Source organism: Pungitius pungitius, chromosome 13 (assembly GCF_949316345.1).
Source record: "Pungitius pungitius chromosome 13, fPunPun2.1, whole genome shotgun sequence".
NCBI classification, from domain to species: Eukaryota; Metazoa; Chordata; class Actinopteri; order Perciformes; family Gasterosteidae; genus Pungitius; species Pungitius pungitius.
The window spans coordinates 14,249,555-14,268,840 of NC_084912.1; the positions used below are offsets into that span (position 1 = coordinate 14,249,555).

The following is a 19,286-nucleotide window of genomic DNA, read 5'->3' on the forward strand; positions in this document are numbered from 1 at the left end:
CAAACCATTCGAGCCTAAACAAAGAACATTGATCCACATAGCACAATATGTAGGCCCATCTTTACTTTGGAAGTCAAGGCAAGGACCTGAGTGGCTGCAGAACGACCTCTGGCCAACGTCCCTGAAGTATCCTAGGAATGCTTCCTTCTGTGGGACGTGAGGAGGAAGATAGAATCAGGAAAGAAAGGAGACAATGTCATAAAAAGAGCGAAATAGGAGTGTTTTTGGTCAACTTGGATGCAATGGGTTGATCAAGTTCAAGTTGACATGTTTTGAATCAGTACGTGCCAATTAAATGCACTGACAGTAAAAAGAAAAAATAACACAATTCGGGGCGCAGCTCCAGTTTACACTGTGGAGCAATCACAGCCTGCTTGAGGCTCCGCAAGTGATTGCGAGGCTTGGTCGTGCACCTCTTGTTGTCTTCTTGATTCTTCTCAGTGCATCATGTCAGTGTGCATTGAGAAAAAACCTGGCTCTCTCTAGATGGAAAATGTCTTGGACACGGCCCGATGATCCTCGGCTAGTTTCCCAATGTTCACTCTACTTGTTGTGCAGCACGGAATAAAAGAGAGGAAGAAAGACAACATTCATTTTCTCCCCATGGGAGCGAGCTAGACCCCTCTGACCCTCATATTGAGATATGTTCTGTTATATTATTGACCTTGTGACCTCGGCTTTGACCTGAATCACCCAAAAAGACTCTTGTCCCCAATGACGACATCAGAAATAGTTTACAGAGTAGAAGAACAAGACACAAAGAAAACGTCCTCTCTTTGTATTATCACTCTCATTACTCAATATGTTACTGCAGCATTTAACAACCCAATATTTGTACACCAAGACAACATGAAAAAAAGAACGTAGTGACTTAGATCGCAAAATATATTTCACCTATCAAGTATTATTTGTCCTTAAAAGGCTGACCTTTATCAGCTTGCGTTTCAAGCTAAATTTCTTCCCAAGCCTCCAGACGCAGCGTCTTAACTCCTAAATCTAGCATTTCAGTGGAAGAGCGGCTAAATAGGGACTGAGGCAGTTGATGACCACAGTTTGTCAATGGATTAAATACCATTTTCATCATTATCTTTTAAAAGCGATAAAATTACTTAAAAGGAGCGCTACATTGTCAAAGACGGGGATCGTGACGTAGGATTGGAGCCAAATCCCTTTGATGTTTAAAGGAGTCTTGTTAATGCAGTTCAAGCCGTGTGTGGAAGAAGACTGAAGAGTGGAGATAGGGATGCAGGGGAGGCGCCACCTGCTGAGGAGACTCGGCCTGTTAACCATCCAACTGAGTAGGAGAAGGAGACAAAAGAAAGCAGAAGATGGAGGCTTATCTCTACATCGCATCCAGCCTGTGCATCTGCCACCCAATACCAATTAGCTTGGCGTCTCAGTGGGTTATAAAACCCTCCAACAGCAAGTTTATGGCCCAACCCAACGTCTACTTTGAAGCGGGTTCCCACAAATCTGTGAGGGCTTTGTCCAATCACATAGTTCTTGAGACCTTCACGCACACCTTCCCTCTGCATTTCTGCATACTTGGCCTATAGAGAATTCCCCTTATTCATAGCGCAAAAGCAAACAGCTTAGACAGCACATAAAGACCTATTCAATTTAACCCAAAACAATATTGTCTCCTCATGGAACTTTCCATTTTGGTGGCCCCTATACAGACAAAAGTGGGCTTGTTTGTTTATGTTTATTGATAAACCATTTCTTCTCATTTTCTTATTGAAACCGTATCGACAACAAAATAGACAACTTAATTTATTTCACAATTAACACTGCACATTTTATTTATTTTTTCATTTTTATTCATGACCACGTATAATGGCACTTAGTGCCTTATGGATCATGCGTTCCATGGGCCTACATTTAATGGTAAACTGACAAAACTAAGATATTTGAAATTGTCGTTTAGATATTAACAAATTAATAGTGGCATTGTATTTGGGATCAAGTATATCTGGGCTAGATGAAAAGGGAAATAGGTTCACTTTATTGTACATTTTATGTGTATTTATACACAACAATTATTTTTTTTTACCAGCAATTACAACCTCATAATATATATATATATATATATATATATAATTTTATCATGAGCATATTAAAAGCACCTCTACTGTCAATATTGACAATATGATTCAAATTCAGGTATTGACGTCGAATTCATTCAGAAGAGCGCATGCGCCAGGGCAGAGGACCTGAAGCCGGGCCGAGAGTTGGACTAAAGGAAGCACTAGTGCGCATGCTCGATGGACCCATCATGTCACGCGGAAGAGATCTGGGTATCATCTGCATCCTCTGCTTTTATTCTCAGAAGTTTAACTTTTTTTGCGAAAGTCGACAATGAGAATCATTTGCAGAAACGAACGGGGCCCCGCAACCAACGCCGTGTCCACCTGTCTTGACCAAAGGACACGTGGGGCGTTGGTTTTAGTTTCTGTTGACACCGTTGCCATGGTAACGACGTCAAACTCTAGAGGCGGTGTCTCCAGTTTGGCGTTACATTTTCCAACAGTATTAGTTCGTATACACTATTTTAGGAGCGTTTCACAAGGTGTTGAGAAGACACCAACTCCCCTCCACCGGCTACGAGTTACTTATTTAAATCCCAGGTAAGTCACTGGTTCAACTATTTGCTAATGCTAACGCCAGCTAACGCTAGGCAGCAGCAACGCTGCTTCTTTGGATAAAACCACGTGATGTTTGAATGGGTTCTCTTCTACGGACACAGGTTGCAAAGAAGCCAAAGCAAAAAAGACACCTGAAAAATGGACGTCAGGCACCTCAGCGTCACTTCCACAGTGTCCTCCCCAGAGGAGGAGGAGGTTCCTAACCTGCAGCTAGGCTTTGTCTTTGGGAACAGTCTTGTGAAACCACAGACGCCCCGCATCCTTTCACAGGATGCTGAGCAACGGGAGCTCCCTGACTGTTACTCAACAGAGACGTTATGTCTGAGCAGAACCCAGCTGAAGCACGTTGCAGAGAGTATTTTGAAAAACAGCCGGCTAAAGGTCAGTTTGGACACAACTGTGCCTTTTCTTTTCACCTCGACTCGCCTAACGTTTAGAAGCCCATGCTGCAGTGGTTTGCAGTGATCAAAACGCCCAACAATTTCCTGTCCGTGTTATCTATTGATTATAACTGATTGTTGTATCATCTTCAGTATTTATATCTTGAAGGGAACCAGCTGTCCAGTATGCCAGATTCAATGTTCATCAGCTTGCCAAACCTTCTCTGGCTGGACCTCAGGAATAACCAAATTACATCCCTGCCCGCTGAAATTGGCTCGCATAGGTAGGTTACTTATGCGCCTGCTCATTAAAATACATGCTGATTGATACTACGCCCCGAGGGAACCTTGGATATGATTTTAAGTTATTTTTAGTATCAGATTCAGCAGCCAAAATGTATAACAGTGTAGTACAATCGGATACTTGAAAATTTTGTACAGTTTAGGACTAAACAATTATCTAACTAACTTTAATTCCGTTTACCAAGGTCCCTGAAAACGCTGCTTCTGGAAGGAAACCCCATCTCTGAACTTCCACCAGAGTTGGGTGAGTTGGCGTCGGCAACCTGAACTAGCCAGCGAAGTCTTCTGGGTTTCATCCCTTTCAATAAGCCGATCTGGCAGCAAGTTTAGAGCTTGATTACAGGCAATGCAGATCATAAATAGAAACGATACACAGGTAGATATTTATATGTTTAGCTCCTCTGCTGTTAAAACTAAAAACTAAAACGCTGGAACATTGAATGTAATGAAGGTAATGAAAAGGTGCTACTTTGATACTGATGCCTCGGTAGGACACATACAAGCAGAGCAGAAACAGATTCCAAGACCAACAAATGCCCACAAATGAATCTGAATAAGAGCATCAACTAAATGCCAACCGTGTAACCTGTGATCACTAATCTAATGGATTTTTTTTTTCTTCCAGGAAATGTGATCACCCTCAAAGGCCTGAACCTGAGGAACTGCCCCATCTGTTTCCCACCCCAACACATAGTGAACGAGGGCCTACAGAGTATCCTCCAGTACCTGAGGAGCGCCATGGCCATGCGGCCAGTTAGCGCCAGGAAGAGCCCCCCAGGTGACTCAAAGGCACCTTAACAGCAAGGTCGACGCATTCTAGCCATCTGCTCTTATTTCATCAAAGACAGGACGACTGGCCACGAAAATAGCCACATGCCCTGGTACCACTTCACTGGCGTGACTTCTGTTCCCTTAGAGAGGCTGACTCTTTATTTATTTTTTATTCTTTCCCCTGGCCTCGCTCCTGCTCTTGTAATATTCTTAGCCGGATGAAAATGATCGGCTCATAACCGGAGCTCTCAGTCAGCTGTCTGGAGGTGATCGCTGTGAGGAGACCCAGGCGGCCCTCCACAGGAGAGGCTGCGGCTTCGTTACGTGCGGAGCCAGACCGCTCAATCGAAAGCATCTGTGTCTCCGCCTACAAGGTTATAAGAGAAGACAGGGCGCCACGGGCCAATCCGCATTAAGAGTATAAGTTTAGCTTTTAATGAAAACCGATTATGCATCCCCCTCAGCTGCGATAACTCCAACTATCCCAAACGTAAAAGTTACATTCAGCCTCTCATTTTTCTGGATTTGATGCTCTGCAGCAAGAAGGGAATATTTAACCTGCTAACTCATTGGTGAAATACTGGCAAATCTGCAGTAGCAGTCAAAGGTTTTTTGGCAAATGTTCTCATTCAATGAGAAAGTGTGCACAAACTCTTGACTGGTACTGTATCTGCGTCTTGCCTACTGCCACCTGTGTGCCCAAGCGTCAGACATTGTTGTTTGCATCAGCAGAGCTGCCCTTGGTGGAGAAGCTCCAGCTGTCGGATCTGATGGGGTCCAGCGTGGACGAGCAGGAGGATGAGGACGAGCTGCAGAGGTTCAGGGAACTCAGACAAAAGATGATCGTGCTGGAAAAGGCCGAGCTGGTCTCAGCAGATGGAGACCCGAAGTCACGTCTTCTTCCCGCCATCAAAAAGTAAGAATAGGTGTTTGGTTTTTTATGCCGTTATATTGACATCGTCAGGAACATGTCAACTTTACGTTTAAGATTCAGAAGAGCAAGTTGGTGCCACTCTGCATTCTGTGCATTGATGTTGCTTAGCTTAGTTTTGTTTAGCATAAACACCTGAAAAAGAAGAACGAGCATCTCTAAAGCTCACTGATTATTTAGTCATACATTGTTTTTTGTATTTCATATGAAAAGAGAAGTGTAAAAACAATTCTGTGCCAAGCAACCAGTTCTCTTGCCGTTGTTTACAGTGTTTCCAGGCAGTGGATATCTGTGGGCTATAATTTGTGTTTCACCAGTACAGATATAGGGCGTGTTATTCTTCTATCTGTTAGCAGGACAGAAGAGATGGATGTGTTTGGTTTCTGTAAATTAACTTTTTCGATGAGGTTTGGAGCTGCTCGGAAAAAGGAGAGCAAAACACTTTTTAATGGCATTCTCTGCAGAGCGGACAGAGTCATCAAATAATCTCCCAGGCTGTCTCCGTCGGGGCCTTGGAGCAAAGAAGGGTAATAAAAGGAAAGCATTTTTGGTTCAATTTATCCATCAGAAAAAAAGCACATACCAGGGCCGGCGGGGTTCCCCACCCCCCCCTGTCTTGCACTCGGCATTGGGAGAGGCCAGAGGAAAGGAGACAGGCTGCATTGAAGGAGATGGCGGAGAAGCAGGCGATTCTCGAGCAGAGGAGAAAGTAAGCTGAGTTCTATTTTAAGAATCTTGAGTTCAATGTGATCAAATATTCCCTCTCTCTTGTCCCACAGCACTACATTTTGACCATTTAATTACATTTAATCAACTGCAAACAATATTCTTCATGGGATCACACCTGCTGGGAGGAAACAGCATATTTTCAACTCTTCTAAAAAAGCCAATGAGTTGGGGATTGTAGGAACATTGAAAAGAGCGATATGGTTTTGATGAGTCTCATTTTTTAGTAGTTGTGAAAAAGCAAGTATAGTAGGATCCCAGCAAAGAAGCATCTGTGACTTTGGAGAACCCCCCCCTATGGTCACAATGTCAAGGAGGAATAATCAATGATCAACCATTTGGAAACACTAGCCCAGGAACCATTTTCCTCTACATGGATCTATTACAGAGCATTGTTATTCCGGCTTTCCCTATAGGAGCCAAGAAGCTCTTCGGAAGTGGCGTAACCAGGCAAAGATCAACCAGGAGAAGAAAAGTCTCCAGCAGAAGAAACATGCAGAACACAGAAAGCGAGAGGTATCTGATAGAGCTTTACGCCTACATTTCCACCCATTAACTTCTTTGGCCACAAGGGGACAGTAGAGCACCCCGTCTGACACACCGAGTGGAGCGCTGTAACAATGATGATGGGAAATTACCTTTAGAAGCTGCTAAATGAGCTTTTCAGGTAGCAGCGCTGGCGCAGTCGGTGATCCCAGAGGGTGGTGCTGTCTAAGGCAGCAAACAGATGGCTGCGTTTGTGACGGAGAGCATCGCATCGGTGCCCTCAGCCAAGCAGCAGCAGCAGCAGCAGCAGCAGCATAGAGCTGTCAAAGCTGACATGAAGTGCGGACGATGCAGATGGATGGTTTCAAGTAATTTGGCTGTCACATTCAGGCTGGAAGTATAGTGTGACATTTAAACAGTGACCAGCTACGCCAATGTAGTATGTAGCACGGAGACGGAAACACATTTGGGGGAGTTTGACACAACAAGACTGCTCCGCGGCTACAGCTGCTCTGTAGAACAAACAACATGAGGATAAACAACACCTCTTCTTCCGTTACAGGTAGCAGAAACAGATTCAAAACCTGGTGTGGTTCAGGTGTCCCCATTGTCCATCCCAGAGTGTGAAGAGACCAGGTAAAACCTGAGACACTGTCCACACATAAGTGGCGCACACAGACCTGAACCCGGGCCACTACAAGAAGCACAATTAGATTTGCTGGCCAGGAATGTTTGTTCCTTTGTTTAGTTTAAAACTGGAAATTGATATGGCACAATGTTTTCGAACCATGGCAGACAACTGAGCCTATTTTATCAGAGAGAAATTTGGTTGATAGAAAAGTGATACACAGCTTCCTGAGCCATGGGGATACTGGGACAACGGGTCATAAAGAATGCACCACATGGCATTCAGAATTGTCTCCCATAGTGAGCTATGCAAATGAAGGTGGAAAGCTAGAGACACCTGGTGGACAAAGAGAAACTGTACACACCATGAAACATCAGCAGTTTCTTTTGTTCTCCTTGAGCAACATTATGCCCCCAAAAAAAGACAAACCAGATTAGATAGTACGCCTCCGACCACTCTGTTGCATTGATGGGATCAATCATGATCTGGAAGAAAATGGTCACCTCAGACGCTTGCATTTTTAATCAGCTACCAGACATAAAGCCTATGACACCACCAGCGACATTAAATATTGCGTATTTGGGTGTGATATTTTGACCTTTTAACCTGGCCCCTTCCAGATCAGCCCGCGAGCTGGAGCGGCGGATCAGCGCCCGCGTGGACAAGATGCAGGAGAGACGCAGGAATCCCACGGGCACCACCACAGACCAGATGGCAGCGGCAGAGAGAGACTTTGAGGAGGTCAGACCCATCGCTTCATTATTCGCACGACTCATCTATATTGAACTCATAGGTTATTGATCTCAGTTTGTTTTGTGTTTTCTCCCCCCCCCCGCTTCAAATGACAGATGAGGAGGCTGCAGGCTCGGCTCTTGGAGAGGAAGAGGAATCAGGGGGGCGATCTTGGAAAGTGTTTTGCCATTTTCAATGGAGACACGTGGCCTAGTTTCATTGACGAGTACCAGGGATTGTAGTGTTCTGTTTGAGTTTTGAGGTTTTTTTTTGATCTATTCTCAGTATTTGACGTCAAGACCAAGAACTTCATCAAGGACCATTGTAGTTCTCATATAATAGAAAATAAAGATGAAATGCATTTACTCCATGTGTGTTTTGAAGTGTAACGCAAAACACCCTTTCCATTATGCAAAGTTTAGTCACATTTACCATTTATATGAGCTCATAATCATCCACCTCAAATGAGCACAGTCGGTATGGTACTGTCACTTCTTTACGTTTGGAAATGAATCTATTCAGTAAAAGAAAATAACTCAAACGACATATCATATTCCCTTTGTCAACTATCTGAAATACCATGACTTGGAATACAACTAAACTACAGTGTGAATAAGTAGATAAACCTGGGAAATCATTTATTTTAACGTTTAAACCCACCTTCTCTTTATCACCGTAAATACTAAAGCAATTGCTGTATGCTGTATATTCCGAGGATTAATTAATATTTATTCTCACATTTGATCTAACATTTGTTCAATTTCACGACGTTTAGAACATGTTACGAAATCCATCCATATTTGATCAAATGTTGCGTGCACTGGTGGTTTAACTTTGGAGCAAAACGCCATTATCCTGCCGCTATGGAAAACGGAGGCATCCCCACACTTGTGAATGGCATTAAACAAGTCAAAGTGAGACGAGGAGAGGGTAGGCCTTGTCTTGAGAGATTTCTGCTCTAGCACAGGGAGCGTGATGTCAGCGGTGGCAGTGCTGTTGTAATTGACTTGGTGGGGGTGATGGCGTCATTTTATGCCCTGGTGTAGCCTCCTGCTCCGATATCGAAGGGGAGACGGATCTTTAGCCGACGCGACCGTGGCTCCCTTGGCCGGGATCGAGCACCGCCGAGCCGGACACTTGACGCCGGGAAACATGGAGGCTGTGGCCGAGGAGCTGCGGGCCGGCTCTCGGGTACCTGTCACTATCGATCAAATAGTTAACGATACACTGGTGGTGACGCTGACCTACCGAGAAAGGAGCTATACGGGAATATTGCTTGATTGCAACAAAAAGTGAGTGTTATTTACAGTTTTCCCCGCTTTGATTTATCTTTGAAATGAATTTGCTAAACTCAGGTAACGGCTAATGTACCTTTGATGCTAACAAGTCGATGCTAGCTTTTAGCTGTTAGCCGACTGGGCCTCCATAGCAAAGACTCGTAGCTAAGAGGCCAGCTATATGCTAGCTAGTCGGCTAACGGCAAACTGACTTAATTTTAGCTCATATTGAGCTTCCAAAACGCGTTGCTTTGCTACGAATGGTTACTGAATGCCGAGTAAGTGCCCATGTCTACTTAGTTTGTCTATAACTTCTCTTGAACATTAACTAATGTCCCTGGGTTCACAGATAGCTTATTGTTAGCCTTATCAAGTACTGAGCAGCTCAACGGTATTGAATATAAGGCCGGGGCTGAACACTACTCTATAAATTAGGTGTTTACGCGTTCATACGCACAGCTGCCAGTGCATTGTGTGCTCATTTTCTCGAGTAATGCTTCAATCTCCAATACAGTGGCTGATGTGACCAATGGCTCTTCACACAGCCAGTCACTTGTGATCTGCAGAAACAATGGAAAATGGCAATAAAGATACATGTGGGATTTGACCGAGCTCAACTGTAATGGCTTTTCTTTAAACCTGACACCGATGAGATTCAGGTACCATGTTAAACTCTGTGCTTGACAAGATGAGGCCCACATCTAGCCAGTTAAAAAGGAAACACAATGCTCTGTAAATGAGAAAACAACAAGATTAAACAATTTACATTAATCAGTGGCTTATCTGCCTCTGGTGTGTGTGTTTTGTGTGTCACATGTATAAGCCCTGCGCACCTTTTTTAAAAGCCACTGGCTTTGGACTATTTATAGACTACCAAAATCAGAATCTGAGCAGCTTTGCCCCTTAGTATGCCTAGATGGGTTTTCATGTGGAAGCTCAAGCAGCCCTTGAAATAACCCAGCCAAGTGGGAAAGACAGGCCTTGAAATAACTTTAAAATAGGCTTATATTTCAGGCCCTGTCACTGACAGAGTTTGACTTCTCCTTCCTTTTCAGCTCATGGCAACACGTTTCCTGTCATTGTCTCCTACAGGTTTAAAAAAAAAAAAAAAATGTTACATGTCAACATCTAGGGGCCGATCGGTCGCACAGATCTCTGCGTTTGGTTACACTGTACACAACGTGTAAACCGTGAATGGTCATATGCTGCGTCCTTGTACTGTGCTTAACGAGCACGGCCTGTACCCTGTCACAGGCTGCCCTGCTCGTGCGGCGTCAATCACTGCGAAGGCCAATATTTGGCTGCTATGGGAGCGTGTGTGTATTAAAAAAAAAAAAGGTGAGAGGAACAAGCCGCCTCGAGAGACTATAATTCGGAGGTGCCTGCCGGTTTCTCCTCCTGGGGAGGGACACTGGCTCCCCAAACGAGCGCTAATTAACAATCTCGCCCCGAATTGCCGCAAATGCAAAAACAAAAGTGAAATCTCCTGGCTCCTTCCCGTACATCTCTGAATCCCCAGTGATTCATGGGACTGTTTTTGTTCAGTCAGATGTTGGGGAGAGGGGGTTGTTCCTGGGCATCCTGTTGTCTCTTTGTGTGCCGTCTCCTGACTAAAGCAGCACAGCCATGTTACTGTTGCCTGCCAGCCACCTCTCAAAGACCACTTGGCAGATGAGCCTTCTTTGGACATGTTTGCTGGGCTCTGGGAAAGGGGGGGGGGGGGCATAAAATCACTCAGTCAGAGTCAGTGATACTATTGCTACATTTTTGCTGCCTGAGACAGCAGGACGGATAATCGCCTGGCTGCTCGTGGACCCCATCCCCCACACGTGAAGAATGTTCAGCATACAGGTGACAGGGAGAGTGTCAGTGTGTCCAGCTGAAGCAGATCAAAACAGTCAAATAGGTTTTCACTTGTAGGGAAGGCTTTCAACAGATCTGGGTGCTGTTTTATTTAAATCCCCACCCTATTTGAAACGGCAAGGGATTTGATTTGTGCCGTCCCAGTGGCCTTAGATTATCGGACACAGTAAAATGCACGCTCGGCATGCCATTATCTCTCCTGTGGAGGAGATTGCTTAACTCAGATATTCAAGAAATGTTTTTCATCTGTAAGAACACTGCTAGTTCACAGTGGCTTGTACAAACTTCACTGAAGCAATCTAATGAAGCTCAATGAGACGCCCAGTTGTTCATTTGTCTGTTTTTTTTTTGCTTTTTCTTAGAACTGGGCTGTTCTGTCTACCCGAATTCACAACTAAACGCGGGGACTGCACAATATCTACACCGGTTTGTCAAGAAGTCCCTGAAGTTCTGAGCGAGGAGCCGGTTTCCAAATCTCCTTGCCAGGCTTCGCACAGACCAAAGGATGAAAACACTATCCCAGAAAGCCCTCTTCCCTGCCCTATACCCACACCAGTGCCCGCTGGGGAGACTCCTTACCCTCCTTATTTTGAAGGAGCCCCCTTCCCTCCGCCCTTATGGGTGCGCCGCAGCTACAGCCAATGGGTACCTCAGCCCCCTCCGCGACCAATCAAGAGGAAGAAGAGGCGGACGCGAGAGCCCGGCCGCATGACCATAAGCACCATCCGTCTGCGGCCGCGGCAGGTGCTGTGCGAAAAGTGCAAGAACACGCTGAACAGTGACGAGGACAGCAAAGACGGCATGAGCAACTCTTCCAAGACCTCGAGAAAGGAGAATGCACTACAGAGCGACGAAGATGGCGAGGACAAGGATGTCCCCTCCAAGCTGTCGAGAAAAGAGGATGTGGTCGCCGCCAAAGACGCAAAGAGACGCGAAAATGGCAACAGCCTCGACACCAAGCGACTCAGGAAAGACAAACGGGTGGAACCCGAAGGGGAGAAGTTCCCCGGAGGTGTGGTCATCCCCCACAGTCCTGTCATAAAGATCTCTTACAGCACGCCACAGGGGAAGGGGGAGGTCATGAAGATCCCCGCCAGAGTCCACGGGTCAGTCAAACCGTTCTGCCCCAAACAGCTGGCGCAGAACGGCGTGGCAGAAAACGGCAACACGCCTTCTGGTCCCACCAAGGAGCAGCGGCACATTTTAGATGCCACCAGGTCCGGCCTCACCGTGTCCATCCCCAAACTCAAACTCACCAGGCCTTTCACCACCGTGGGTCAGGACTTGCCATCTCCAAAGATCCACTTGAGACCCGTTCAGAGGGAGGCTGAGGTGAGCCTGGTGGAGTACGAGGCGGAGCTCGTAGGAGGCACCAGGAGACCGAGCCCCAAGGTGCCCGGTCCATGCCTCCCGCATTCTGAGGACTCGGGGGAAGGGAAAAACTCCCTGGAGCTGTGGTCGGGGAGTTCGGGGGAGGAGGTGGAGCGCGTCCACAGCGACCTCACCCTCCTCATCAACTTCCGTAAGCGCAAAGCGGACTCGTCCAGCCTGTCGGTCTGCAGCAGCGACAGCCTCGACGAGTCCAAGTCCTTCAGCTCCGACGGCACCTCGCCGGAGCTGTGCGACCTGGCCCCGGGAGAAGACCTGTCCGTGACCTCGTCCTCTGTGCCGGCGCGGGAGGACTGCAAGACGGTGCCGCCGCTCACGGTGCGCCTCCACACCCGCAGCATGACAAAGTGTGTGACGGAGGAGGGCCACGCCGTGGCGGTGGGCGACATCGTGTGGGGCAAGATCCACGGCTTCCCCTGGTGGCCGGCGCGCGTCCTCAGCATCAGCGGCGCCCGCAAGCAGGAGACGGCCAGCTGCGAGGCCCAGTGGCCCCAGGCGAAGGTGGCGTGGTTCGGCTCCCCCACCACCTCCCAGCTGTCCGTGGCCAAGCTGTCGCCCTTCAGGGAGCTGTTCAGGTCCCGCTTTAACCGCAAGAAGAAAGGGATGTACCGGAGAGCCATCCTTGAGGCGGCCAAGGCCGTGGGCCCCATGGGCCCGGAGATTACCTCGCTGCTGTCCCACGGCGACACGTAGGTCAGTTCACACGTGGTTCTGTTTGGGGACAAATGTGTCCCTGTGCTTACAAAGACTTAAAATGGGTCGGGGTTATGAATGGGGAGGTGACCAGAACCAACGCGTTTGATCTCTCACCTGCATCATTTAAGTGATGTGTGTGATTCACTCGCTCCTTCTGACCCCCCAAGGCACCAGAAAAGTACATCAACATGTCCAACTCAACCCAAACAACCACATATGTGTCTACTACACAAGCATTGGCTTTAAGTACTTTATATATTGTAATGTTCATTTTGGTTTTTATTTTAAGGTATGTGCCACTTGTATTTCTTTTCTTTAAATTGTTAACAAACATGGCAAACAGACTTAATTATAGACTTATGGAACTTCATCTGTACCATAACCCCAAAAAAGGACAAACCACTAATTATTTTTAGGCTTTGCAGTCGTGAAATCGTTTTCAAATCCCTCATATAACCAGCTGCCATTATTGTAGTCAGTTGAGGAAAGGAAATATAAATGCCTTTAACGTCCTGAGGTTCACAAATCTACATTTTTTGCCAGCGTGTGTCTCAGAAAGCAGCTGCGTATTCTGTAAATGTTCACACCCTAGACCCCCGGCATGCTAATGATATTCCATACCGTCGCGTACCCTGCAGATTGAATGAGAGACCGTGACGGCGTTGAGCTTGTCTATTTAAAATGCACCTCACTTTGATAGGAGTCACTGCACAGAATTAGCAGGTTTCATTGTATTTCCTTTTGAACTGTGAATACACTTCAGACGGTACCCGGCGCTTTGCCTTTTCATTTGTCTTTAATAATGACTAATATGGTGATTTTCAAGGTACACCTTTTTTCGGGGGAGGGGGGGTGCAAGGGCAGAGTGAATTTGATTCTGCACCAACCCTGTTTATTCCAACAAATGTTTTTAGTTCATCCGATTCAAGGACACCAGCTACATTTATGTCATGAATGAACTGCTGTGTGCGAAGCAGCAATGCATACCATGAGTAACTCAACCCCCAAACCACTGCTTTCTGCTTCATGTACATCAGTATCTGGTGGCCTTGGTGATGGCTTTAAGTCCAAAGCTTTAGACTTGTTTTTGCGTTTGGTAAACCACGGTGACCTCTTTCTGCGTATGTGGAGGCACAATAATTCCGTGAACGCATTTTGTTGGCTTTTATTTTTTTGCACTGAAGAAGCTTCTCCCATTACGTACAGCCTCCGAGCAAGCGTTACTTGAGTAAGTAAACATTAACCTACGTGACCGTATCGGCCGACCCCTGCCCCCTCCACCGGGCTGCGGTAAAAGATATATTGTTATTAATGTCTCCCTGAAGGGAGGGCGTTGCTGTGTTGATCTAAATGACCCTAATCTCATATCTAGCACCTTCTTTAAACTTTAGCATGAAAGCACAGTGGAATTACGAAGCTAACATGAGCGCAATGGAGCAACTGGATTTCATGTCCAGAGCGAAGAGAGACCCGGTTTGTGCTGTGATCGTGATGCCACTGGCCTCGACTGTGTTGCTCTTTCCAGCTTTAATAAGGGCCCAGGCTGCACTGCTCACTGTCCACTGGAATAGCTTGTAAATAGATGGCCCCTCTTTTAGCACAATGAAAGCAATTCAGTTATGCCTCAGCAGCGCGCTGTCAAACTGGCTTTGCTGAGCTTCCCCCCAGCAGCACACAATCGGAAGGTTAAATATTCCCTTTTGAGTGATATGAGAGACGGACAGGCTGCTCCCAGCTCCCCTTGTTTACTCTGTTATGAGAGTAAAGAGGAGGTTGAGAAAAGACACAGTGAGAGGTTGAGTCAAGGCTTTTTTGGCCCTTTTTTTGTGTTTTTCTTTGCTTGGTCACAGCGAGTTGGAAAGCTTCAGATGGTTGTGCCCCAGATGGCTTGATGTGACATGTTGAGGAACTAGCCGTCTCTCTTAAGAGTGTCCTGATGCACCACCTGCGTCGCTTGCTCACTGTCTCACTGACTTTTTCCTTTTCTCTTTCTCTCTGTAGAGGCTGAGGACCAAAGGCTGGTCCCGTGTATTTTTCTTTTCTGAATTCTCAGACTGTATCATCAAGACCCAGGAGGGAGTACGTGCGGTTGCCATGGCTACCTTTTTTTTCCTTTTTTTTTTTTCTTTCCCACAAGGCTGTATGAAAAAAAATGTCCGCCAAGGTGGAGCTTTGTTGAGGCTGGATACGGAAGAGAAAAAAAAGGCCAGGCATCTCATGGTCTACTATGAACCGATTTATTCCTTTCTTGTCCTTTTTTCTTTTGTCTAGATTTAATCATATTTCAATAGAGCTGGAAAAAGACACTACAAGGACCCAAAATGTATTTATTATCTGTAAAGGTTTATTATGACACTTACAAATCCTCTCAATCTGCTGCTCTTCACCGCGGCCCTCCCAGCTGGTGCGAGGTCCAGACCCCCTGTCGGGCCAGAGGAAGCAGGTAGCTTCCCCCCCCTCTCACACTTGGACATGAGCGGTTTGGCCGCGGTTTGAAAAGTCTTACCCCCGAATCTTCTCCTGGAAATGTGAGCGGCTCCATGGAGACGTGGTTATCAGTGTTCCATCCTCCAAGGCTTTCGGCGACCTTATTTGGATCTGTGGTTGTGTTTGTGCTGAACTCTACTCCTACACAGTCATGTTGCGTCCCCCTTCCATTTCATTTTTAACTTCATGTCTGCAAGCATCCCCCTCCATGTCTAAGAACTGTTCTTTTTTTTTTAACATTACTTTAATTATTTAAAGCTTCACGTTTTAAGAAGAAAGAAAAAAAGCACTTTATCTGTACCTTTTGTGGCCTGCTGTAAGCTCACTGTCTTAGACACTATTGCGAGATTACCGCCCTGATAGGCAGCAGGGGAGCTCAGAAGTCTTTGTGGTTGACTATCCATGGCCTTTGAGATACAAAAAAAAAAGAAGACGTCTTTCTTTTTCACATTTTATTTTATTGTACGTTTTTGGGGACGGCAGACACGGATGGTTGTGTACACTGTTTTCCCCGCATTCGACTCTGGGTGCATTTCTATCTCAGTTTATCTGCTACACACACACACACACTACAGAAAATCCACGTTGATCATTTCCACTGGAGAAACATGTGTGAACAAATGTGCCCCCTATGCATTATCAGTTAAAGCTTTATCAGTGATGTTGGGAGAAACAAATAATAATAATAATAATAACATGCTGTAAGAATACTGTGAAGACAACTTACTGAGCATCTCTGGACAAAAGCTCTCTACTAGTCGGAGCCTGCGGTTATTGAGTCCTCCAGCAAAGGCAGACTGACCTTTAGTGACCTTCTTGTGTTGCAAGCAGCACTGTTGGAATAAGGGGGGGAGGTGGTCTGCAGAGTCAAGAGACTGTTGAAAGGCTGTTGCGCAAAGCCCGGTCTGTATTAGAAATAAATAAATAAATCAAGAATGAAGACGTACAGACGATGGCCCCTAGCCGACCCGCTCGTCAACGTGAGCCTGCCGCAGGGCCTCGTTCCAATGGACGCTGGAAACCTGCTCCTCTGTCTGTAGGAGATGTGTGTGTGTGTGTGGTGGGGGGGGGGGGTCAGTTAACGCACTCCTAGCATTTGGATAATCCGCGGTTTGACTGTTTGCTGTCGATCCCTGCTGGTGTCCAGGCGCCTTACTTACTCAACGAGGAGTGGGACCGTGTGTGTATACTTGAGAGGGAAAATGGCCGCCAGGATTTCCCCACGTAAGAGCAACGTGGCTGTCTACTGTTGCCCATGTTGGTCAATGTTATTGCCTACCTTTTTTTTTTGTTCTGTTTTTTTTCTACATGTACTGTACATAAAATAAAATATAAAGCAATACCCACGCTGTGTCATATGTCATGTCTGTCATGGCGATGTCATCCGAGTTATTTAGTGGTGCAAAACCATCGGTGTAGGATTAGGAAGAAGTGAGCCTGTACCATCGTCCCAGGAACCATAACATCTGCATTGTTGTGAATGTAGGACTTAATGTCCCACAGATTTGGACCCATACGCTGCTCCAAAACACAATACTTCTCTCCCTGTGTGGCTTCAGTTGTGACAACTATTTGATACATCTGTCACTCCCAAATCTCCCTACTTTCCTTAAGTGATATACAAAATTGATGTCAGGGTACTTTTTTAATACATGTCAGGAATAGATGTATTTATAAGGCTATTGAGGATTTACTTTGCAAATGGGCTCTCTGTGGGTGTCTTTGCTGCTGAAAGTAGTGCCGCTTCTTTGATGTTTTTATTTGATGTAGGAACAACGTAAAAGGAATTCAAACCCTAGGAAACGCACAGCGGCCTCTTTCTCTCCCTACCCCCCCTTTCCTGTAAGGCCTGTCTGTCCTTTTAAAGGTTAAAACAACGAACATTCCTGAAAACACTAGAAATGGAGCTGAACTAGTGCATTAATTGGCACACAAAGCCAGACAAAAAGATCCTTTGTGATGGATGTGGCCTTGCCATATGATTTGTAGCCTGCCTGATGCAAACAGGAGTGGCTGAGTGTGCGTGTTGCGTAAGGACTTTGTGCGGCTCAGTGGAAAGGCCGGTTATGGTGAGGTGACCCCTGCCTGACCATCTCTCTGATCAGGTCACTTGGCCTTAAAGGCTCAGCCTGCTCTCATTTCACACTACTGTCTCCCGTCACACGGTTCATAACTCTGCACTTTGTTTCCATTTTGACCAAAGCTGCCCCAAAGCTCCGCTTCAACAGAGAAAGAACAAAGTCTGACATTGCTACTAAAATATAATATATAATCAAGGAGTTTTTTATTTGTATTCAAAATGGCTGACTTCCTGTTGGATTTACAAGGTTTTTTTTCTTCAACAGAAGGTCACAGAAATTGTACAGTCTCCATGGCAGTAGCTTCACATTTAGTGTGTCAATCTTGGATCCTTCCCTAAAAGGTCAAACATTTCCTAATAATAGTTAATAGTTTGTGTTTTTTTACATTCTAAAGGAACAAAAAACATCTGATGGCCCAAATGTCTACTGCCTCGTACTGTATTTTCTAAAGCTCCGAATGAGTAACCATCAGTGAGGCTGTATGGATGACGTCAAACACCATTTCAAGATAGCGTCTCGAATTCAGGTCGTCTTATGCAACACCGCTGTCTATTATTCATGGATAAAAGGTCCGTGTCTTCCCGGTGCAAACAGAGCTGTGATATATACTGCAGATAAAGCCAACTATCTGTGTGTTTATTACGTCTTTATTGGTTTTCTTACTGCTGGCAAGTCCTCGCTGCCCCGGTCCGTGTTTGGCTCTGTGGCTGTTGCTGCGTGTCCATCCACCACATTGTGCAGGCAGGTGAGGCCCGGTGGGGGGATTCGGCAGCATTGACCGTAGCGGAGGGAAATTTACCGTCCTGGGGGGCAGCTTTTACTGAGGAGGAGCCAACCTTCCACTGTGGTTTTCCTCCAGGCCTGGAAGGGAGAAAACGTCTCCTCAGATTTAATCACACGGGGCATGTTGGCATTCACATGCAAATATTATCTGCCATTGTAAGACCTTTTATTCACCAGTGTGAAAGCATACAAACACTCGAGCTTGTAATTTACTCATTTTATTTCCTCAAACGGTATTTCTCCTTAATGTTGAAAATGGACTTGTTGAAGACAGAGCTCCCAGGGAGAGTAAAACCTCATGTGTGAACATACAACATGACATTCCTGAAGGCACCAACGTCTGCGGCCTTGTGTGTTTTTAGCGAGCTCAAGCACTGAACAAGCTAACCTTAAGCTACGTTAAGGCTGTCCTATGGACAGTTATGGATCGCATGAAGCACCATGTGGATCCACGCTAGGAGAACAGCTGATCTCAGGACTGGGTCAGTGGGAGTGTTGGAGATGGAAGGCGGAAGAGAGCTCTCTGGTACGATGTTACGTAAGCCCAGCAGGCCCGGTTCCGTACAGGTGGTGTGCGGTGGCGTGCTGCAGCCGCCCACTCCTTTCCATCTGCACAGGCGGCAGAGATGATACCGGCTTATTGTGTCTCGGTTTGAAACCGCAGAGTTTATGGTTCAACGTGTGCCGACCAGTTCTTCAACCTGCACCCGCTGTTGATGTGAAAACACATGCTCCTTTTTTCACTTTGCTTACACAACAAACACCCTCTGCCTCACGCTAATCCCTGTATTTCCTGCAGCTGACTGCGCCATCTATCCACATGTGGCAACATGTGGCTATTTCTATTTTTTTTTTTATCTGTATCCACCCCTCTCTGAAGCCCACGCTTGTTCACAAAAGCCTCAGTAGTCGTCCATTCAGAGCATGTGGAGGGCTGCACTCTTCCTTCATGGATCAGTGCAGCGTAAATCTGGGACAGAGGGGAAAAAAAAGAAAAGGGAGGCACATGGCAATGGGATGCCGTGTGCAATTACTGCTAATGATATGCCTCCATGCAAGCTGTGGCCGTAATTAACTGTGGAGGAAGCCTGGCCTGCCTGTGTGAGGG

The 19,286-nt window shown here is 46.2% G+C and overlaps 2 protein-coding genes across 3 annotated transcripts; both read left to right on the top strand.

Moving 5' to 3' along the window:
• Positions 1-2,294: 2,294 nt before the first annotated feature.
• Positions 2,295-8,256, top strand: LOC119214222 (leucine-rich repeat-containing protein 27-like). The gene is made up of 11 exons (XM_037465843.2): positions 2,295-2,627; positions 2,747-3,026; positions 3,179-3,309; positions 3,514-3,572; positions 3,954-4,106; positions 4,832-5,015; positions 5,599-5,739; positions 6,173-6,272; positions 6,805-6,878; positions 7,491-7,611; positions 7,719-8,256. The coding sequence occupies exons 2-11, from the start codon at positions 2,784-2,786 to the stop codon at positions 7,842-7,844; spliced, it is 1,332 nt and encodes a 443-aa protein (XP_037321740.1). The 5' UTR covers positions 2,295-2,627; positions 2,747-2,783; the 3' UTR covers positions 7,845-8,256.
• A 171-nt stretch (positions 8,257-8,427) lies between these two features.
• pwwp2b (PWWP domain containing 2B) lies at positions 8,428-16,382 on the top strand. Of its 2 annotated transcripts, none has more exons than XM_037466231.2 (3): positions 8,428-8,894; positions 11,105-12,824; positions 14,829-16,382. In XM_037466231.2, exons 1-2 carry the CDS (start codon positions 8,635-8,637, stop codon positions 12,822-12,824), a joined length of 1,980 nt encoding a protein of 659 aa, XP_037322128.1. In that variant the 5' UTR covers positions 8,428-8,634; the 3' UTR covers positions 14,829-16,382. The 2 variants fall into 2 exon arrangements, with proteins under 2 accessions (XP_037322128.1, XP_062422495.1); XM_062566511.1 differs by having other exon boundaries at positions 11,105-12,820.
• The last annotated feature ends 2,904 nt before the right edge of the window (positions 16,383-19,286 follow it).